The 17,232-nt window shown below is 29.7% G+C and overlaps 9 protein-coding genes across 9 annotated transcripts; 5 read left to right on the top strand and 4 right to left on the bottom strand.

Moving 5' to 3' along the window:
* Positions 1-190: 190 nt before the first annotated feature.
* rfc5 (replication factor C subunit) lies at positions 191-1,596 on the bottom strand (the record flags this gene model as incomplete). Its single annotated transcript, XM_020573848.1, has 5 exons — positions 191-432; positions 504-724; positions 804-1,040; positions 1,151-1,364; positions 1,467-1,596. 5 exons carry the CDS (start codon positions 1,594-1,596, stop codon positions 191-193), a joined length of 1,044 nt encoding a protein of 347 aa, XP_020435920.1.
* Positions 1,597-1,790: 194 nt separating this feature from the next.
* On the top strand, positions 1,791-3,080 carry PPL_02872 (uncharacterized protein; the record flags this gene model as incomplete). Its single annotated transcript, XM_020573849.1, has 3 exons — positions 1,791-1,917; positions 2,316-2,464; positions 2,517-3,080. The coding sequence occupies 3 exons, from the start codon at positions 1,791-1,793 to the stop codon at positions 3,078-3,080; spliced, it is 840 nt and encodes a 279-aa protein (XP_020435921.1).
* A 643-nt stretch (positions 3,081-3,723) lies between these two features.
* PPL_02873 (uncharacterized protein) lies at positions 3,724-3,960 on the bottom strand (the record flags this gene model as incomplete). The annotated part of the gene is made up of 1 exon (XM_020573850.1): positions 3,724-3,960. One exon carries the CDS (start codon positions 3,958-3,960, stop codon positions 3,724-3,726), a length of 237 nt encoding a protein of 78 aa, XP_020435922.1.
* A 503-nt stretch (positions 3,961-4,463) lies between these two features.
* On the top strand, positions 4,464-5,927 carry PPL_02874 (C1 family peptidase; the record flags this gene model as incomplete). The annotated part of the gene is made up of 4 exons (XM_020573851.1): positions 4,464-5,238; positions 5,316-5,677; positions 5,755-5,792; positions 5,861-5,927. The coding sequence occupies 4 exons, from the start codon at positions 4,464-4,466 to the stop codon at positions 5,925-5,927; spliced, it is 1,242 nt and encodes a 413-aa protein (XP_020435923.1).
* Positions 5,928-6,176: 249 nt separating this feature from the next.
* pigK (phosphatidylinositol glycan) lies at positions 6,177-7,624 on the top strand (the record flags this gene model as incomplete). Its single annotated transcript, XM_020573852.1, has 4 exons — positions 6,177-6,507; positions 6,637-6,890; positions 6,984-7,172; positions 7,250-7,624. 4 exons carry the CDS (start codon positions 6,177-6,179, stop codon positions 7,622-7,624), a joined length of 1,149 nt encoding a protein of 382 aa, XP_020435924.1.
* A 757-nt stretch (positions 7,625-8,381) lies between these two features.
* PPL_02876 (uncharacterized protein) lies at positions 8,382-9,923 on the top strand (the record flags this gene model as incomplete). The annotated part of the gene is made up of 1 exon (XM_020573853.1): positions 8,382-9,923. The coding sequence occupies one exon, from the start codon at positions 8,382-8,384 to the stop codon at positions 9,921-9,923; it is 1,542 nt and encodes a 513-aa protein (XP_020435925.1).
* A 176-nt stretch (positions 9,924-10,099) lies between these two features.
* On the bottom strand, positions 10,100-10,964 carry PPL_02877 (dual specificity protein phosphatase family protein; the record flags this gene model as incomplete). Its single annotated transcript, XM_020573854.1, has 3 exons — positions 10,100-10,407; positions 10,521-10,643; positions 10,727-10,964. 3 exons carry the CDS (start codon positions 10,962-10,964, stop codon positions 10,100-10,102), a joined length of 669 nt encoding a protein of 222 aa, XP_020435926.1.
* A 1,152-nt stretch (positions 10,965-12,116) lies between these two features.
* Positions 12,117-15,018, bottom strand: sdad1 (SDA1 family protein; the record flags this gene model as incomplete). Its single annotated transcript, XM_020573855.1, has 5 exons — positions 12,117-12,456; positions 12,539-13,679; positions 13,760-14,244; positions 14,348-14,730; positions 14,830-15,018. 5 exons carry the CDS (start codon positions 15,016-15,018, stop codon positions 12,117-12,119), a joined length of 2,538 nt encoding a protein of 845 aa, XP_020435927.1.
* A 517-nt stretch (positions 15,019-15,535) lies between these two features.
* thoc6 (WD40 repeat-containing protein) lies at positions 15,536-17,223 on the top strand (the record flags this gene model as incomplete). Its single annotated transcript, XM_020573856.1, has 5 exons — positions 15,536-15,980; positions 16,058-16,230; positions 16,317-16,934; positions 17,040-17,118; positions 17,147-17,223. The coding sequence occupies 5 exons, from the start codon at positions 15,536-15,538 to the stop codon at positions 17,221-17,223; spliced, it is 1,392 nt and encodes a 463-aa protein (XP_020435928.1).
* Between the last annotated feature and the right edge of the window lie 9 nt (positions 17,224-17,232).

Consider the following 17,232-nt stretch of genomic DNA (forward strand, 5'->3'; position numbering starts at 1 on the left):
CATTATTATTTTTCTGATTCTAATTATAACTATAACTTAGTATATCTCTAAAAATAAGTCTTTTGAAGAAAATAATAATGTATTTTGTTTTTATAATTGGTTTGTGTTTGTAAAACGAATGCTACCAAAATCTATTAGGTTGTTGTTATTATTCGATTTTTTTTATTTTATTTTTGATTGATGTGATTGGTCAATCATCTTTATTATTTTTTACAGCTTCATCTCTTATTACTTGAAAGCTACCTAACATGCTACCGAGTTGTAGTTTCTCACTTGCACCAAACGATAGATTGTATTCAATGTCCGACAGTTCCTTTACCAAATTCCAAAGAGCTGGTCCACCTATATTTGGTACTTTCAATGTCATAAAATGTATTTCCTTGATGATATCTGTCAACGATAATCCTTTCTCTTTCTTTAATTCAAGAATATCTAATTAAATAAATAATTTTTGTTAATACTATTATAAATTATTATTATTAACATTTATAAACTTAACATACTATTTAATGCCTCAATATAACTTTGATTTAATGACCACATTAAGATCTTCTTGATATCAGTTGGTAATGGTTGACCTGTACAACGATAGATGGTATCTTTATCGATGGTTGTGCCAACATCGATCGACATTGACGCCGACTGCAATATATTCAAACACTTTCTCATATCACCTTCACTCAATGTAATAATTGAATTGAGTGCATCATCATTTACTTTTAATCTAATATTGTAGATAGTTAATTAGTTAGTTTATTTGTTTATGATATAATATACTATATTATATATATATGATACATTACGATTCACATTCAATAATCTCTTTCATTCTCTTGGTGATTGCCGATCTTGGTAGTGGACTGAATCTAAATCTTGTACATCTTGATTGGAGTGCTGGTAATATCTTTGATACATAGTTACAAATCATACAGAATCTAGTGGTTCTTGTATACTTTTCGATGACTCTTCTCAATGCTGTCTGTGCTGGATTGGTCATAGAATCTGCTTCATCCAATATAATCAATTTATAAGGATAGTTACTATAGTAATTAAACAACAATTCAAGTTAGTATATTGTTTCTAATCTTATCTTATCGCATTTTCATTATGATTAACATGTTAATCTATTATCAGTATAAAACAGACTTACCTAAACATAAACATTGAACTTGCAAACGTTTTAATTTGTTCTCTTACTACGTCGATACCACGATCGTCAGATGCATTGAGTTCTAATACCATACGAGAGTAGCTCTCACCATAGAGTTTACGTGCAATCGCTTGAATCGTTGAGGTCTTACCAGTGCCTGGTGGTCCATAGAATAACAGATGTGGTAATGAATTCTTTGCAATTAATTTACTAACTTTTTGTTTAGATTATTTTTAGTTAATAGATTATTAGTTTGTTATCATTACAATATGATATAATATTATATTTAATCAATCTAGAGAGGAACACGCATTACCTGTATCTGTAATATCTTCATGTGCAATCAGACCACTCAAATCTTTTGGACGATATTTCTCAACCCAAGGTAGTCTATCATGAAACAATTGTTCTTTACTTGATAATGCTGGTGTAGGTGTATCTGTCATTCTATCCATAATCAATATTATTCTACTACTAAAGTATAAATATATATATTAATTCTCTCCAGTAAAGTAATTTAAAAGATGATCATCATATTAAAAAAAAAAAAACAAGAAAAAAGGAGGGAAAAATTTTTGATTGAAGATTTTTGAGAATTTGATTGAATCCTTTCATAACATTGATAAATATATTGATTCCGATGCAAGGCTTTCCAAGTTTTAAGAGTGAACCAAACCATCGATTGTATGAAGCACATCGACGATTCTACGGAATACTACTCGCAAATAGAGGATATCGACAACCAACTACACTCTCACCTTCAACTTGTACATGATATCACTTCGAAGGTTATTGTGGTGGTGAGACCCGATAAGTTAATCTATGGAATCTACCAAAACGAGGAGATTAATCGTTGTTTTGAATCTTTTAAATTTATTTTCGATCAACAAGAATGATAATTCTATTAACTTTTAGAATAGATTTAATAAAATTTTGGGTTCCAAGCAAACCTCAAATTAATCAAAGATTTTTTACATTAATTTATTTATTGATAAATTAAAAATTTAAGTTAATTTTAATCAGTGAGAGGGGTTTGATGATAGTGTTAATCTCAATAAATAATAATAAATAATTTTTTGTAGTTATTAATTTTTTAACATTTTTCAAAACTAAATAGATTAGTTAACAATAATGATTAATTTAAAACATATTTTAATCAATTTAGTAATTTTACAGATCTTCTCATTATCTTTGTTTCCCTTTAATTTTACTTCTATTCAAACAAAATGGTATTCTATTAAAACTGAGATAGACCCTAAAACTGGTGCATTTAATTTAACTACATATGATTCAGTTTGGGTATTTACAGAAACAGTATGTATTTTAGGAAAACGATTCTACTATTTTATTAATTAATACAAATTAGCATAATTCTTCTGGAATATTCAAAAGTAATGAGACTTATAGTCATATGGAAAGACCACCACCTCAATTGTTTGGAGACCTTTTTTCTTTAATGTTCAATTGCATGTGGATTATACTCATTTTGAATATATTTGTATTATGTTCACAATATTGTGAAATTAAACCGAAGCAAGCAATTGTCGCTTCTATATTGGCAGTAATGACTACAGCTATTATTCTTGCACTCCATATAGTAACGATTATCTATATTATTACTCTACCCAATTCATTTAGAAAAAGATATAATTGTCATTCAAAATGGTGTGCCAGTTTGGCTGGGAAACAAGAAAGAGATGAATGGGGACCAAGAGTTGGACTTTACTTCTGTCTTGTGTGCTTTGTTTGTTGTTTAGTTTGCCTTATCCTCGCAATAGTCAGAGTCGGAATGTGCATAAAATACATGAATAGAATTCAAAAGGAATCATCAGTACCTCTTAAACCAATACAACCAAAAAAATCAAAACAAGCAGAGCCAACTTTAACTAATCTTCAAATTAATGATCTTGAAGCTCAAATTCATTTTTAAAATATTATATTAATTCAATTTAAATAAAAAAGGATAAAATAATATATTGATACTAATATTTTATACATTATCCTAATTGAAAACTCATTTTACCCATCGAAAAATAGAGGCCAAACTCTTTCAAAATTTTTTTAAAAGAATAAAACCAACTTTATATTCTAAATCTACTATAAAAATGCTTTCTATTTATCTAATTTTTAATAAAACCCAAAAAGGTTTGATATTTTATATTATTACAGATTATCAAGATAGGGCTAAGGGTGAAGATAATAATAAAATACTGGAGATGATACGCGCTTTATTTCATTTTAATTGTACAATTTCATTTTGTGACTCCCCAAAAAATGAAAAAATTTTGCACAGCTTTTGTGTGTCCATTTTGAAAAAATAATGCGAGAATACAAAAAAAGCTGTGCAAAATAAAACCCAACTTATAAAATGAAATAACAACATATTGGTATCATCCATTAGTTCTTGTTGTAATATATTTATAATTGATCAAAAAATAGATATTAAATATTGAAAACTTAATAGATTATTTTCAAAAAAAAAATATGTTTTTTATTATTTAGAAATTTTATTTATATTGATAAAAAGTTGTTTTCCTATAACAAATCAAAGAGTTTTATTTGTTTGAAAATTTTTATCTTTGTGTCATTAGGAGATAGACGTTGATAGTTGATTCATTTTGAATGTTGAGATCTGAAAGAGTTTGGTTGTTGTCAGTTATTTCATTTCCTTGGAAATTAAGAATTTGTCTATTCATTGGGAAATTCTCCATTTCTTGAATCATAAGCTTTACTTTTTCAATAGTGAAATTATTTTCAACTTCTAATATCGTTATCTTTCCGCAAAAAGGTAATTCTATAAATATTTTCATTCTATTGTTTGATTAAATTTAAGTAGTTTATCAAATATATAGGATCAAATTTCTTAAAAAAATTCAAAAATTACCCTCAAAACTTAAAATTTTAATTTTTTCTATTTTTCTTTCCATTGATAAAAATGAATCATAATTCATATATATAAATTAAACTTATAAGTTTGTCAAAAACGAAAAATAAAATTTCTCTCGAGATCTTAAAAACTAATAAACACAAAAAACTGTAAAAAAGTGTCACTTTTATTCTTTTGGAGTTTTTCTGAAAGGAATGGTTTTGCAGCTATAAATATTTTATTAAACTAATGAAAAATAAATATGAATATAAAATATACTATATTCTATTGAAAGTAGGCTTGACAAGAAAAAATTAAAATTTAAAGTTCAAACATATATTATTTAAGATTCATAAATATGTATAATACATTTCATTTCTTTGTGATCATCATACTTTTTTATTTTGATCTCTTATTTATCTTGCTTGTTTCACACTAATTATACCTATGAAAATTAATTCCTTATTATTTTTCTTTTCGCTTTCGTTTTTGATTTTATTTGTTTCACTTCTGGAGATTAATTATTTAATATCATCACAACCTTCTCCATCTTTATCTACTAAATCTTCAAGCACCTCGGGTACAACTAAATTACAATCAACAACAATAATTTCAACTTCAAGTTTTTTAGAATATCAACAACAATTCACAGATTGGATGATTCAAAACAATAAATCATACACAAACAATGAATTCTTGACAAGATTCCATATTTTTATTGATAATCTGCTTTATGTCAATCAATTCAATTCATTGACTGGAAATGATACTGATGCCATGAGATTGGGAATGAATGTATTTGCTGATTTGACACTCGATGAATTCGCCAACACTTTCCTTGTGAAAGATTTATCAAATTTCTCATTAAATTCAAACACAACCACTTCCACAACTTCGAGTACAACTACTACAACAGGAGGTGGATTATTAGGAGGATTATTAACAAGGGTTTTAGCAATTGGAACTGGAGGATCTACATCTGGTGGTGGTGGTGGTGGATTGTTAGGTGGTCTTTTAACATGTTCATCTCAACCATCAAAATCATCTCTTAGAACTTTAATGGCTGTCACTGTAGATTGGAGAAGTTATCTACCTCCAGTTAAAAAACAAGGATCATGTGGAAGTTGTTATGCATTTGGACCGCTAGCTCAGCTTGAAACTGCATTGGCCATAAAAGGTCAAAGAGTATCTCTTTCAGAACAAGAAATTGTTGATTGTACATGTACGTTGTTTGTTTTTTGAAAATTTATTACATATATTACATATTGAATTAATTTAATATCTTTTCCAAATTTTTAGCAAGTTATGGCAATAAAGGTTGTAGTGGAGGATGGATGACAAAAGTTTATAATTATATTTCAGATGCAGGAGGTGTAAGTTCAGAATCATCATATCCCTACAAAGGTGTTGTTCAACAATGTAAACCTGTTGGAACTAAATATGGTATAGTCGTTAATAAAGTGACTCTTTTCGACCAAAGCGGAATTGAAAATGCTTTAACAAACGTAGGACCAGTTGCTGTTGCTTTACAGGCCAATGTAAGATCATTCCAGATGTACAAAAGTGGTGTCTATTATGATGATACATGTGGAGCAGGTCCAATAGATCATATCGTAGCACTTGTGGGTATGGGAGAAGAGAGTGGAAAACAATATTATATTGTATGTATTGTCAATTTATAAGTGATTATCTTCAATTTATGGAATTAACAATTAAATATTTGCTAAAATGTCAACAGGTTAGAAATAGTTGGGGTACTGGATGGGGAGAAGGAGGGTAGGTTTAACTAAAATTAAGTTGTAAAAATCCATTTTCAATATACTAACCAACTTGATTTCAAATAGATATATGAGAATGGTGCGAACTACTAGACGTGTCAATGACCAAGGTTATTATTTAACAATACAATAATAAATCATGAGATTAGATAAAGTATTACCATAAGACAAAATAAATGGAATTATTTTTTAAATAAATTAAAAAACAATATAAAATAGATTTATTTTATAATCTGAGAAAAATAAGTATTATTATTATTACACTTGAAGAAATTTTAAATGATCAACGATCTCCTAGTTTTTTTTTTTTTTGAAAAAAATTGAATCAGATTGATTCGACTTTTAAAAAAAATTGATAAACATATTAATATATATATGAAAAATGAATAATAGTAGTAATAATAATAATAGCTATAGGTTTTTATTGATAGGTTTATTATTGTTATGTTTAATATTTATAAATCAAATACCAACTGTACATTCACAACAAACAAAACAAACAACAACAACACCACCACAAAATGTTAAAATAATAGATAATAGTAATAGTAATAATGTGAATCAGAATCTAGAACAACTGTACAGAGGTAAACATACCAATAATTGGGCAGTTCTAGTTTGTACCTCTAGATTCTGGTTCAACTACCGACATATTGCCAACGTGCTTGGTTTCTATAGAACCGTAAAGAAATTGGGTATACCTGATTCTCAAAGTAAGTAGTAGTAGTAGTAGTTTAGTTGTAAACTAACAACACAAGTAGCTGCTATTCATTCAGTGTTTTGTTAATTAACACTCATCAATTTATTGATTAAATCGATCGATCTAGTTATTTTGATGTTAGCAGATGATATGGCATGTAATCCAAGAAATTCATATGCAGGCGTAATGTTTAACAATGAGAATCACAAGATGAATCTATATGGCGATAATATAGAAGTAGACTATAGAGGTTACGAAGTCAACGTCGAGAACTTCATTCGTGTATTGACAGGTAGACACGACCCTGAAGTATCGAGATCAAAGCGATTACTTACCGATGATAAGAGTAATATTTTAATATTCTTAACTGGTCATGGTGGTGATGAATTCTTAAAAGTATGTATAATATTACTCCTATCTATCTATCTATCTACATTGTTAACAAGTATATTTTACTTACTTACTCTGCTTAACTACTACTTTCTTTAGTTCCAAGATAATGAAGAGATTTCATCATATGATTTATCGGATGCATTCAAACAGATGTATGAAAAGAAGAGATACAATGAGATATTGTTCATGGTAGATACATGCCAAGCCAATACATTGTACAAACGATTCAACTCACCCAATATTCTGGCAATCGGTAGCAGTAGACTTGGTGAGAATTCATATTCTGTAAGTTATTAGCTATTTATTATTATTTTGATCTTGATAACTAATTTGTAAATAATTTATGTATATCATGTATTTAGCATCACTCTGATCCAGAATTAGGATTGACAGTTATCGATAGATTCACATATTATACACTTGAATTCTTTGAGAATGTAGATCCTCATAATGTTTCGTTGTTACAGTTGTTTGGAACCTACAATTATCAAAAGTTGATTTCACACTCAGAGTATCGTAGTGATCTATTCTCAAGACCATTGGACAAGGTGCCTGTCACCGACTTTTTCGGATCGGTAATGAGAGCTGACATCACACCGACCATCGAAGCGTCGAAGGAACCTCTCGCAACTCAACCAAAGACACAATCAATAGAGATAACAGAGAAACAAATATCATTAGATAACAAAAATATAAATAACAATGTAAGTTTTATCAATCAACAACAACAACAATAATAATAATCATATAAGAATAACATAATAATATCAATATAACTAATTTATTTTATTTTATTCTCTTTATAGGAAAACAAACTATCATTTATAAATACAAATTTTATTATTTCATTTACAATTACAACATTATTGTTTTGTGTATTTTCTTTTATTGGTTCAAGTAAAACAAAATAACATTAAAAGAAAGTGAAAAAAAAAAGATAAATAATAAAATATTCATATAAATTTGTAAAAGTATAACAGTTGGGTGTTATTATTTGAAGTTCAAAAATTTGAATTTGAATTTTTTTGAAAATTTTGCAATCAAAAATAAAGGAGGTAACCGTTGAAAAAACAAAAAAAATGAAAATTGCAGAAATACATTTGACCTATATTGGTAATCTAATACTCCTTTTAAAGGTTATTGTTGTTATTTTTTCTTATCACAAGTTTTTTTACATCTAACTTTTAATAATTTTTAGTATTTTTTTTTTATTTTATCTAAAATTAATTTTTATTATTTTATTTATTTTTGTTTTTATATTAATTAATTTAATATTACAATAACAGTTTCCAAGTAATTACATAACATATCACATTAACATTATCATCATATCTTATATTCCATCTTAAAGTGTTTATTTTTTTAAAAATAAATTTAAATAAATAAATAAAAAGATAAATTGTTTTTTTATTTTATTTTTATTATACAACCAATCTTAAAAGTTTAAACACATAAATATTTTATTTTATTTTTAGAAAATTAAGTTAAATAAAAATGGTTATATCATTTATTAAAAAACGTTATATGAATATGACACACCATCATCAGCAACAAGATGGTGATCAAAACAAACAGAATCAACAGAATACTAATGAAAATCAAAGTTGGGACGATCCAAGATCACCAAGTAGATCGATAAAGAGAACACCGACTCGAAGACGTAGTGTCATTCAACAACTTCAGAATCTCGAAGATCCACGTTCACCATCGATGCGCGTTCCTCGCAGTCCAATTCCAAGCGGATTCAACCGTCGTGGTTCCATCTCGCTGATCGACCCGAGATCGCCCAGCCAAGGCATTGCCCGTTCGCCATTGAAATTCTCATTGACAGCAGGATCCACTACTCATGAGCAGCAGGAGATCATCGATCCACGTTCACCAACACTCAACGTTCCAAGAACACCGGTGGTCGCTTCTGATCTCAGAAAATCTGTCATTCTCGCCGATGCACAACGGCTACTGGATCCAAGATCGCCAACTCTTGGAATTCCTCGAACTCCAATAACATTGCGCTCCACCGTCCACAATGACAATTGTGATGCCATAGCTCAGACACCAAATGTCCAATATTATAATGAAACAAACATTCCATCCACACCAATCACCAACGAACCAATTCCACTTTCATTCAACACCGGCGTTGAACCAATTACTTTACACAACGAATTTGAATCAAGTCCAAAAGATATTATTACTCCAACAAGTCAAGAAGAAGAAGAGGAAGAAGAGGAGGAAGAGGAAGAACAGGAAAAAGAAGAAGAGGAACAAGAACAAGAATCATCCGATAACTATACAATCACAGCAGAGGTTGAGAATAATGATACAATTACCACTACTTCTTCCACCACGACAACTAATGTCGATGCAGAAGTAAATATATTACCAGCTTTATTACCATTTGAATACAATAGCCAAGAAGGAGAAGATCAACAGATAACAACTACCCTCGACTTTGATTTTGTTGAGGAGGTAAAGATTTATACTCCAACAAAACCAATCGATCTTACACCAAAGAGAAGAAGCCAAATGAGATTGGGACAAATGAAGAATCGTGATATTTTCATATCGTCGCCAACACTTTCCAGTTACTCTCCGAAACGTTACAGCAATGCAGTCCTTCAGGATTTGAAGCTGTCAAACTCCTCATCGAAACGTAGCTCTGTCACAGAAGCCTTTGGAAAGCTCAACATCTCTTCAAGTCCATCGGTTTCCTCCACTCCACTCTCACAATCACCATCGATCAGTCGTCGAGTTACTTCAACCAAGCTCACTGGTTTCAACTGTTCCGACAACAACAATAACCAACAGCAATCAGTGGTCGATGAAAACAATCCCAACATATTGAACAGCAGTCTTTCCAATATGAAATCCAGTGGAAACAATGTAATTACCAAACCACTGACACCCAAGACACCAAGACTTAGAAATGGACAGTCACCAAGTATCACAAGAAAAACAGAGTTGAGAGCATTGTCAATGAAATTCGATGGTAGTCCAATGAAGTTAAATTTCGACTCCTCTGTAATCAACTATTAATAATATTGTACATATATATATTTTTTTATTCCCTCAGTACTTTTGAGATGACACTTTATAAAATTAAAAAGTAAAACATTTTATTTTTTTTTTGTGTATTTCAAGGTATACATATTCTAAAAAAGGATCACTCTAATAAACAATTTTTAATATTTATTTTAAAAAAAATCAACAAATTAATTGTTTTCTTTATTGATGGGTTTGTTTGGCTGCTGATTTTGATTGGATGATTCCACCGGTGTTAAAAGGTAGTGCCACAGAGTGTTTGACTCAGTTTTCAAAAAGTATCTCTCAAATTGTAATAATTGTTTTTTCAGATCACCGTGAGGTCCGATGATTGTTCTTTTAGTCTTTACGTATTGGAATGCATTATTTAAATCCAACTTTAATTTATACATTACATAAGCAATAACAACTGTTGCACTTCTGGATCTACCTCTCATACAATGAACAATACATTTCGTATTTTTTTTTTCTACTAGGTCTTGATAAATAAAATAAAGATATTAATAATCAACAAAATATGTTTGATTCGTTTGCTCTACACCAAAATTAAAGATTGTATTTCAAAAAATAAATAAAGGGGTTCAAACATACCGATTTCATGAAATAATTTATGAAACGATTGAAATTGTGGTTCGTCAACCCTATCATGGATTATCAACTTTAATTCAGTGATTCCTTCGTTAGGATCGTACTTTTTAATACTACATTCTTCAGCTAATATAAAGAGAATCAAATAAGATAAATCAAAAAATAATTGTAATAATTTAAAAAAAATTTATAAAAAAAAGTTAACATACCAACATTGATAACCAAAGTTACACCTAGCTTTTGAAGATTTTGAGCGGTGCAAGCACCAACACCACCTAAATAGAGATGTGGAAAGATAGTTGTGGCTTCATGGTATCTATGATCTTTCAAATCTGATGCTGGGATTTCTGCTTCCTCTAACAATTCATTTAGAGTCTTCCCAATATCCTTTGATCTAGAATAGATATCCTCTTTGCCATTGCTTAATAAAGTTTTATTTGATTGCATTTATTTTTTGTTTGTAAATAAAAATTTTAACTAATTGTTCAAACTTATCAAAATTTAATTTAACTGTCTCAATCTGAAGTTTTTGATAATTTTTTAAGAAAATTTTATAATCAATCGTTTCTATTTTTTTTATTTATTTAATTATCTCAGGATTAGTTTTATGCTAAGGGTATATATATTTATTTCTAAGATTTAATCATATAAGTGGGGATATTATATAGAAACATTGGTTTTTGTTAAATAGAGATCAATCTTACAATCACATGGTCTTTACATCATTTTTATATTTATTTTGAGGGTTCAAATTATTTGTTATTTTATAATCAGCGATTTAGATTTATTCTGGTAACAAGAATTATATTAAATTTCAAAAGAAAAAGTATTTAATGAATATTATGTAATACTCCGTAAATGATATTTCTAATTGCCTCTCTTCTACACATTCGTGGTGTGGTGGAAAGAGAAGATCCACAGAGCTATATTGGCACTTATTAACAAGTTCATCTTTTGTAATTACAAACATATCATATTAATACATGAAAGTTCAATTGGTGCTTTTACGATTGAAGTGCAGAATATTATTATTTATTGTATTTTTAAAAACATTTAAAAAATTTTTTTGAGAAAAAAGTAATAACTAAAACCATAATCGAGTGATACTCTTTGTTTAGGAATGTTTACATTATATGATAATGTTATTTTAATTTGGGCTACTTGCGACATCTGTTCAACAATTGTGAAGACTCCATCATATTACGATACATTGTATCGCAACATTTAACAACCTAAAATTGTGAAATCTAAAGAGATTCGTCTCAATAGAAATCACTACAGTTGGAAGTGGCAACACTTCTGAACAAACCAAAAAGTAATCATGAAAAGATCTGATACCAAGTAGCCTTTTTTTTATTTTTCCAAAACCAACTGTTGCACACTTTTAATTTTATATTGTTGCAAAAATAGAGCAATTTTATCTTTTCTAACATTAACACAACAACAAATGATGTACATAAGATGGAAACTTTAATTCAACAGCAATCAAATCACAACTGTATGATAAGATTTAAAAGAAAGTTAGATTTAAAAAAAAAAATGATATATTTATTTAAATTATTGATTATTAATATTTTTATAAAATTGATATTATTATTATTATCTTGAGTAATTCTTTTGACCGACAGCATGAATTTGTTTTGCCATCTGTTTGTCACGCATCGACATGAATTGTTTGGCTCTGACCGATTCAGATTGTTTAGTCAAAAGGAACGGTTTGGTAAGCTTAGCCTTGAGTTCGTTTCTAATTGATTTACCGTAGGTATCCTTTCTGGCCTTCTTACTCTTGTAGTCTTCTCTACCCTCACGACCCTCCAAAACAGACTTCATTCTCTCTGCCTTTGATGCTCTCTTTCTCTTGTGATCACCAGTCAAATCCGAAGCATCGATATAACCAAGTTCATTCTCTTCATCTTCATCAGAGTCTTCTTCTTGTGTACTATATGATACATGATTGAAAAGTAATTATTAATAAATTTGTTTAAATGTTTGATTTGTTTTAAGAGATCTTCAATACATACAATTCTTTACGTTTGTTTTTGTTTTCTAAAGCTTCTTTAAATTGTTTAAGTTGTTTAATTAAAATTAGATCTTCATCACTTAAGATCTTGATACCTAAATCGTCTTCTTCCTTCTTTGGTTTCTCTTTCTTTTCTTTAGAATTCTCTCTTTCTTCGTTTTCAATTGCTTCATTTTCATTTTCAATTGATTCTTCATCTTCTTCCTCTTCTTCGTCTTCATCTGAATCTGCATCTTCATCAACCTCTTCCCATTCACCATTATTAAGTTCATCAATAAGTTCTTCGTCAACATCTAACCATTCACCACTGTCATCATCTTCAACTTCCTCTTCCTCTTCTTCCTCTACTACTTTCTGAACTTTCTTTGATTTCTTTGGTTCTGGTTTCTTTGGAATTGATTTCTGTACTAAAGTTGCCTTTTCACCATTCTTTACTAAAGTTGGAATCTCTTCTTCTTCGTCTTCGTCTACTTCTTTCCATTCTCCTTCACCGTCTTCATCTTCTCCTTCTTCATCTTCATCGTCAGTCACCCATTCATCACCATCTTCTTCGTCATCAGTAACCCATTCATCACCATCTTCATCCTCTTCAACCTCTTCACCTTCATCTTCTTCTTCTTCTTCATCGACACCACTAACATCTTCCCATTCACCATCGTCGTCACTTCCATCTTGATCTTCATCGTCATCGGATAGATCGAAATCACCGGCTTGATAGGCTTCGAATTTAGCTTTGAGTTCTTCGTCGTAGAGCAACTCGATACCTTCGACACCTGTAGATACAACGGTTTGACCGAACAACAACGGTGCCTTATCGGTGGTTCTGTTTCCACGATCCTTCTTCTTCAACATCGATGGATAGTAGTCTCTGAAGAATTGCAAAAGACTTCTACCGGCCATCATGACACCCTTCTCCTTCTTATCCTTGTACATCACCAAGTCTTGCAACAACACTGGATCCATTGCAAGTGGACAACGCTGACAGATATTTCTAATTGTATTCAAACCGATTGCAATCACCTCTGGATTGCTTCCATCATTAACAAAATAGGTAGCGATAGCTCTAATAACTGGTTTAATAATCTCTGGATCGACCAAGTCATGACAAGATTGTGCCAATACTGCCAATATATATGTAATATCTATGTGAATAGAAAATAGATTAGTTAGAAAGGTTTGTAACTTTAAATTATTATTATATTAATGATCATAGAAAACATACTCTTTTGATGTGGTTGAATATACTTTTGAAGGAATGGATAGAAGTTATAGACTAAAAGTTTGTGTACGTGAATGAGACGAGAGATAAAGTTCATCATCAGTAGACGTGTTTCGAATTTCTCAGTGGTACGACGTAGGACAGAGTAGATACGTTCGGCGTAGGATTGTGGATCGTGAATCAACTCGATAGCAGGGAAGTTTGGATCGGTCTTTTTCTCGTTGGCCTCCATGATCTTTTTGTAGTCTTCTTTGGCCTTACCCAGACGTCTACCACGTGCCTTGGTCTTCTTGGCAACCTTGTTGGCAAGACTTGCCTTTCTCATCTGTTGTTTTGCATCCTCTTGTCTCTTGGCATCCTCACGGTCACTGTCATCCTCCTTGTCGGGATTATCAACATGCAAAAAGAAATTCAAAGTAGTAGTAACAATCTTTGAATTCTTTGAGAAAACACCATTTGAAATTACATTAACTGTTTTAATGTCATGCCTTTATAATATAATATAATATTTAGTTAATTTAATTTAAATGTTAGTTTGATTACAACTTTTATATTTATGATTATATATATATATATATATGTAGGACATACCAAATCTTCTTTCTAAATAGATCAACCATTACTTTCAATGACATGAGAGTTGCCATCTCAGAGCTATCGTTCATCATTGTGTACATAAAGTTTTGGAGTGTTTTGTTGAGTTTTACGTTCTTGTGTTTGAGATTGGTGTTCTTGATGTCGGTGACGATGTAAGAGTAGAGCAACTTTCTCAGTGGTTTGTCGTGGATACGGAAGAGCTTGAAGAACAAAGTCAACATTGGGATCTGTTGCATCATATTACGATTTCTCATGAGAATCAATGACTTTGCTAGAATACGTCTGAGATCTGGTTCCAAATTGTTACAGTTATTCTCCAAGAGATCTGCAATTTGTTTTGGGAAATCTACCATTTCCTTTGGATATAAAGAACAAACCTATAGCATTATAAATAATAATTGCAATAGACAAAATAATAAAAGTTAATTTTTTTTGTTTTTTTATTGATTGATTGATTAATTTCGGTAAATATTTACATGACTTAAATAACTAACTAATTGAGCGAATGGTTTGAAATCTTTGGTTGGTTTCAATTGAAAGATCTGTAGTTGTGTTAAAAAGTGTTGGTGTTGTAACAAGAACTCCTCTTTATAAGCTGCTGGATCACGCTTTGTTAAGTTCTGTAGTTGTAGAAGATCTACAATTCTATGATTACCACTACTCATTTTTAATTAAAACTATATATCTATCTATAAAAATATTTATATTATTTTAATCAAAAATAAAAAGTTTAAATTTATTATTATTTTTTTCGTTCGTTTTTCTCCACCCAATTTCTTAATTTTTTTGATTTTATTTTATTTAATTTTTATTAATTTGTTTTTTTTTCTTGGGTCTATCAATTGATATTTGTTACAATTTATAATCTTTGTTTATATTAATTTAATTTATCTTTTGATTTTCCAAAAATTAATTACAGTATAACTAAATAAATTAATTTAAATTATATATTCAAATGTTTCGAGAATTTGATCATAGATATCTATAGTGTTAGTCCTAGTGGATAATCAAGTTATCTCAATTGTTAATTTTAATTAAATATCTTTTTAAAAAAAAAAAAGTATTTGTTTTGATCAGATTGAAAAAAAAGGTGAAAATAAATAAATTTTTTGATGGTAATTAAAAAAAAAATGGTTGTTCATGTTGCATTTGTAATCACATCTTGTATTATATATTTTTGTAATGATTTCATATCAACAACAACAACAGCAACAACAAATCAATGAAGTTTTACAGAATGAGATAGTTATTACTTGTACGTTGTTCTCCAAGTGTGGGAACTACTTGATTGCATCGAACAGCTATGGTTATATCAATGTTTGGTATCTTAATACCAAACCACTTCATAGATCGACAACAACAACAACAACATCATCATCAAACAAATTAAATAATATAAATGATTCAATGTCAATCGATAATAATAGTAGGAAAAATATATCTTTATCAACATCCTCTACATCTTCAAATATAAATAGTTATTGTAATGAAAACTCATGTCACTATGGTTTCAAAGCACACAACACTGCAATCAATTGTATTTTATTTTACAATGAGAATCAATTATTATCTTCGGATGACACTGAAATCAAAGCATGGAATTGGAATGATATTAAACAATCAATAAGTATGTAAATGTATATACAAATTTTATTACTTATTCTTTTTTTAACACAACTAATTAATTATTTAAATCTATTATAGATATAAATATAGAAGAGATAAACAACAACAACAATAATGATAATGAATTTATAAATTACTCATTTGATAATATAAATACAAAAGCAATGTTTATTATACCTTCCCCACAGAAAGAAGGTGTTAGAGGTTCGTTGTCAGAGAGATGTGAAATCAATGGTTTAGATGTTGATAATGTATGTTAAATAACTTACTTTTACAACAATTAGTTATTCATGAATGGGATATTAATAGACTAATATATATTTATTTATTATTTTAGAATGGTAGATTATATTTTGGTTGTGGTGATTCCAATGCATATTGTTGGGATGTTGTAAGAGGTCAAATGATATCAACGTTTGTTGGGCACAGCGATTACGTTCATCAAGTTAAATACAATAGTTTCTATAATACACTGTTATCTACCTCTGAAGATGCAACAGTTAGAATCTGGGATTGTAACACCAATCAATGTCAAAACATTTTATCACCCTCATTGAAAAAGTCAATAAAACAATCTGATGTCACAAAGAGTGGTAGTGGTAGTGGTAGTGGTAGTGTTAGTGGTAGTGGTGTTCAGCATGCTAATAGTAATAAAATAATGTCAAGCAGTTGGACTGGTCCAATTGATTTGGATGTCACAGGAAATTGGTTGGTGGTAGGTGGTAGTTCTCTGACGATGTGGTATCTTGGCAAGCTGAATACGATGTCTGCGCAACTCTCGAATCAACCACTCGCTTCCTACCACTCGGTTGTCTTTGAAAAGGATAGAGTGATGGCGTGTGGCAGTGAAGGTGTAGTCAACCACTATGCTCTAGACGGCAAGCTTCTCATGCGTGTTCCATCCACCTCTGATATTCTCTATACACTCTCTTGCAATCCACACTCAAGAAATCAAGTAAATATATATATATCCATTTGAATAATTATGTACAAATAACGAGCTAACTAACAAACTAATTAATTTAAACAATTCTATTAACAAATTCATTAATATTAATAGATTATCGTCGCAGCTGGAACTTCAACTTTGATAAACACTTATATCAATCAAGAGAATATTGCATTTTCTTATTGTTTCGGTAAAATATATTAATTTTTATATTGAAGAATCTATTGCAATAAAAATACGTATGGATGTCCTTCTATCTGTCGATTTATACTTTGATCAAATTCAAGACGTTTAAACAGAATCT

The sequence above is a fragment of the Heterostelium album genome (assembly GCF_000004825.1).
Source record: "Heterostelium album PN500 unplaced genomic scaffold PPL_scaffold3, whole genome shotgun sequence".
Lineage (NCBI taxonomy): Eukaryota > Evosea > Eumycetozoa > Acytosteliales > Acytosteliaceae > Heterostelium > Heterostelium album.